The following is a 3,972-nucleotide window of genomic DNA, read 5'->3' on the forward strand; positions in this document are numbered from 1 at the left end:
GACAGGTGGGACCGGGTTTTCAATGTGGCAGCCAGGCAGGCCGGCCATGAAGGGAAGACGTACCAGGCCGATCTGCTGCCTGGCCCGTACGTATCTCCTCCTATCTATCCCCTCACCTGCGCTGGCTACCGGCGGGAACCTGACAGGTGGGGCCAGGAACTGTCGTGCACAAGTGGCTGGTTCGTGATTTGCCCTTAAACTCCCCGCTGAAAAGAAGATCGCCCTTTTTTAATGCGCGACACATGGCCGGCCAACCCGACCGCCCGGTGCGCGTCCGGGCTCACGGACCCGGAGCAAACCGTGTATACGTAGGAGTAGTATACATGTATCGCGACACGCACGGCCTCCCAGGAACGATGAGGTACACGCGTTTTCCTTGGACGTGGCCAAGGAAAATGTCCCGGCAGCAGAATTTATCACTTCCTACTACGTGCGAGCCAGGTTGACGAGGCATTTCCGTCCATGCAAACCCGTACTACGTGCTAGCTGCACCTGTGTACCACCTCACTTGATTAATCCCCCGCTTTCTCTCCTTGTGCTAGCACTAGCCATTAGCGCTAGGTTGGTGATTGGGAGAAGGAAGGAAAGACGACGCGAAAAGCTAGCGTGCCTCCTCCTCGTTGGAGGGGTCGAGCGAGCAAGCAAACTGGCATCTCCTGCTGCAATCATACCGTGCCCCGCGTCGGCCCGGGCCCAGCAGCGGATAGCACGAGGGCTCCACCCCTCCCTACCCAGAGAACCAAGGAGAGAATCCAAATCGCCCGCCCCGGCCGGGTTGCCACCCACGAGAGAAGACGCAAAGGGAACGAAGACCGGATCGGGACCTGACCTGAGCCTGGCCCCGAGCACGGAAAGCGGAGGCGCGACTCGTGCTGCCGCGCACAGCCACATGCACCACCACCACCACCACCCAAGCCAAGACTGACCGAGTAGTACGTACTACAACTAGGATGGCAGGCGAGGTTCAAAAAAATTAAGTAGTCGTATAAATTGGCAAGTACTGCTAGCAGTGCAGTAGATTGTACGACCACGCGACTGTACAGACGGCGAAGCAGAAACAGCATGTGACAAGGAAAGTCGGCAGCTAGAGTTTTTTTTTCCTACTCTAGTAATGTAAACTTAACTGGTGAACACGAGTACAATACATGACCGGCTCGCTCGACGCGCGCGACCGACCACGCGTCTACGCCTAGCTTACGAGTTACTATAAGTTCTTCGGGCTACCTTGTCCTGCGACGCGGGGAGGTGACGCTCCGAGCTTCCTCGGAACCCGCCGGCACGTCGCCGTCGGCTTACTCGTCGTCGGGCACCTTGTAGTCGTCGGCGGTGACCTCGGCCAGCCAGAGCCCGGGGAAGAGCGACTGCACAGAGAGAAACGACACACGTTGGTGCCGGCTCTTGTTAGTTAGGGACCGGGGGATGAGTGTGTGTACCATTCTTGCACACAACAATCATGCTGGGATTACTATACTGGTGCTTACGCTGCTACGTTAAGTGAGCGCATAAAGCGTATCGATGGGATGGAGCCAAGGGGCAGTTCGGTAAATCGGTGCGTTGGTACTACTAAATGGTTGGGAAAAGGCAGGGGCAGTGTGGGGAATTCGCGCTTACATCGAGCTGCCGCTGTACGGCGCGCGGCCGCTTCCTCGGCCGCCGCCGCGGCCGGCCGCCCGTCAGCGCGTAGATGTCCTCCTCGATCTCCTCCGTCGACAGGGCAACGGAGAACGGGGCCCGCTTGCGCCGCCTCGACGGCGGTGGCGGCGCCGCCGGCCATGACGACGACAGCGCGGCCGGCCGCCGCCGCGTGCGCTCCCGTAGCTTCCACGGCTTGTCCGCCACGTTCTCCTGCGGCGGCTGCTGCTCCGGCGGCGGCGCCATGCGGTCTGGCTCGGGCTCCTTCGCCTTCGGCGGTGGGGGCAGGGGAGGACTTTTCTTGGGCACGCGAAGCCGGTCGGCCGCGTCGCGCAGGTGGCCCATGAGCTTGACCCGGAGCCCCTCGATCCCGTCGTCGTCGTCGTCGCCGGCGGCGTCCCTGCGGTGGGACTCGGACGACGGGCGGCGGCGATCGCGGCCGCCCGACGCTGCCCCCGAGGGCGACTCGACAGCGGGCACGCGGTGGGGTCGAGGCGGCTGCTGCGGGCGCGCCCACGGCTCTAGGTGGTGCGTGGAGGGCGCGACCGGCGGCTTCGCCCGCGGATCTGCCGTCGCCGCCATGCCCGACGGCTCCCTCGGCGTGGACGAGGGGAGGGGTGGGAGGCGGGGCGGAGGAGGTCTTGAGGCAGGCAGGGGTCTCGCTCGCGTTTGTTTTTGTTACGGCCGGAGCGCAACGCAAAAGCGAGGACGTCGTGGTTGTGGTGCGGTGCGCGGGGGCAGTCCGGTCATATGCTCCAACCCTGGACGCGCGCGGACGTACGTATACATCACTGATCCGTGGGACCGCGGCACGCCACGGCCCTACTTGCGTACGCGCTCGCTGACGCGTGGGGCCGCGGGAGAGTACGGCATGGCCTACTTGTCGTCGTCCCGCTTAGAAAATGCTGTCGCCGACGGGAAGGGCGACTGGGCGGCGGGGCCAATCTGTTATTAGCAGTAGGGGTATATCCACCAAACCAAACCAAGGGTGTGAGGCTGGCGTGCCGATGTGGCGACGTCCGTGACGGCGAGAGGACGAGGGGGGCGGGCCCCGCACGACAGGGGTGCAGGGCGCGCGTCCATGCAGCGCCGCCTTGGGTTTCTGGCCCCGGGCCCGCGCGCCAGTGGCTTAGCCACGCGTCTGTACCGGGTACCGCTCTGTTGTATCCCCTAGAGGTCTCCTGGTCAGGTCAGGTCAGGTCGAGCTCCGATCATCGGCCGATGGGGTGACGGCGACGATGGCCGGAGGATCGGAAAAGCAAGTGGTGGCTGCTGCTCGGAGATGGGATTTGGTTGGGGAACAACGAGCCGGGCGCCGTGCATTTGACCGGAGAAACTGCTGGCCAAAGCGGAGGAGAGTAAAGAAATATCAGCGGAAAAGGCGCATGCGTGCTGCGTACGTACGCGGCAGGGGAGGTGCGATGTGCGCGCGGCGTGGCGCTGTCGCGTCCGGCCGCACCGCACCGCACCGAAGATTCTCTCCGCTGCGTGAACCTGCCGTGCCGCGCCCGGTGGAGAGCGTCGGCCAGCCAGTGGACGCCGTCGTCGGAAACCTGGGCTCCATCTCCGATCGCCTGTACGTAGTGCTACATGCACGCTGTGGTGGATCCTCAACGACCACGCCGCCACACGTGCCTCGTTGACTGCTCATGCCGTGGCCCTTGCCAGACACCTTTCGTTTGGCTGTTGGGTGTTGGCTCCGGTTTCCGAACGGATTACCACTTGTACTACAGTGTTGTTATCAAAAAATGGAGGGGGGTTTGGCAAAAAAAAATGGACTGAATTACAACCACCAACGGAAATCAAAAGAACTACTACTGCTATCACAAGCTGGAGGCACGACGGCCGAGACCAGCCCACACGATCATGGGCCCTGTTTGGATACTCTAACTTAGCTAGAAGTTAGAGTTAGTTTCTAGCTCATGACTAATTCCTAAACTAACTCTAGTCAAAGTGGTGTTGGATGAAAGGATTAGATTGACAATAAATGCATTTTATGGAAAGAGAAAAATGATTTTTTAATGGACCCCATGAGTATTAGCTCCAATTATCATCTCTTGGCTGGTAGGAGAGAGAGAGAGAAAAATATTTTTTTAATGAACCCCATGAGAACTAGCTCCAATTAGCACCTGTTGGGTGGGATAGTTTTTTTGGATGGGTTAGATGGAACTAGCTCCAATCTAACCCTTATGTTTGGATACTTTAGGACTAGTTGAACTCAAACTAGTTCAAACTAACTCTAGCCCATGGATCCAAACAGGGCTATGATCATGCAAGATCCAAGGAGGCTAGTCAGCAGCTGGAAACCCTCACGAATTCAACTAGACTCCAGGAAACATA

The 3,972-nt window shown here is 60.0% G+C and overlaps 1 protein-coding gene across 1 annotated transcript; it reads right to left on the minus strand.

Moving 5' to 3' along the window:
* Positions 1-963: 963 nt before the first annotated feature.
* On the minus strand, positions 964-2,419 carry LOC123418299 (cell division protein ZipA-like). The gene is made up of 2 exons (XM_045106990.1): positions 1,612-2,419; positions 964-1,361 (listed from the first exon to the last, which is right to left on the minus strand). Exons 1-2 carry the CDS (start codon positions 2,212-2,214, stop codon positions 1,293-1,295), a joined length of 672 nt encoding a protein of 223 aa, XP_044962925.1. The 5' UTR covers positions 2,215-2,419; the 3' UTR covers positions 964-1,292.
* Between the last annotated feature and the right edge of the window lie 1,553 nt (positions 2,420-3,972).

This window comes from Hordeum vulgare, chromosome 1H (assembly GCF_904849725.1).
Source record: "Hordeum vulgare subsp. vulgare chromosome 1H, MorexV3_pseudomolecules_assembly, whole genome shotgun sequence".
In the NCBI taxonomy this organism is placed as follows: Eukaryota; Viridiplantae; Streptophyta; class Magnoliopsida; order Poales; family Poaceae; genus Hordeum; species Hordeum vulgare.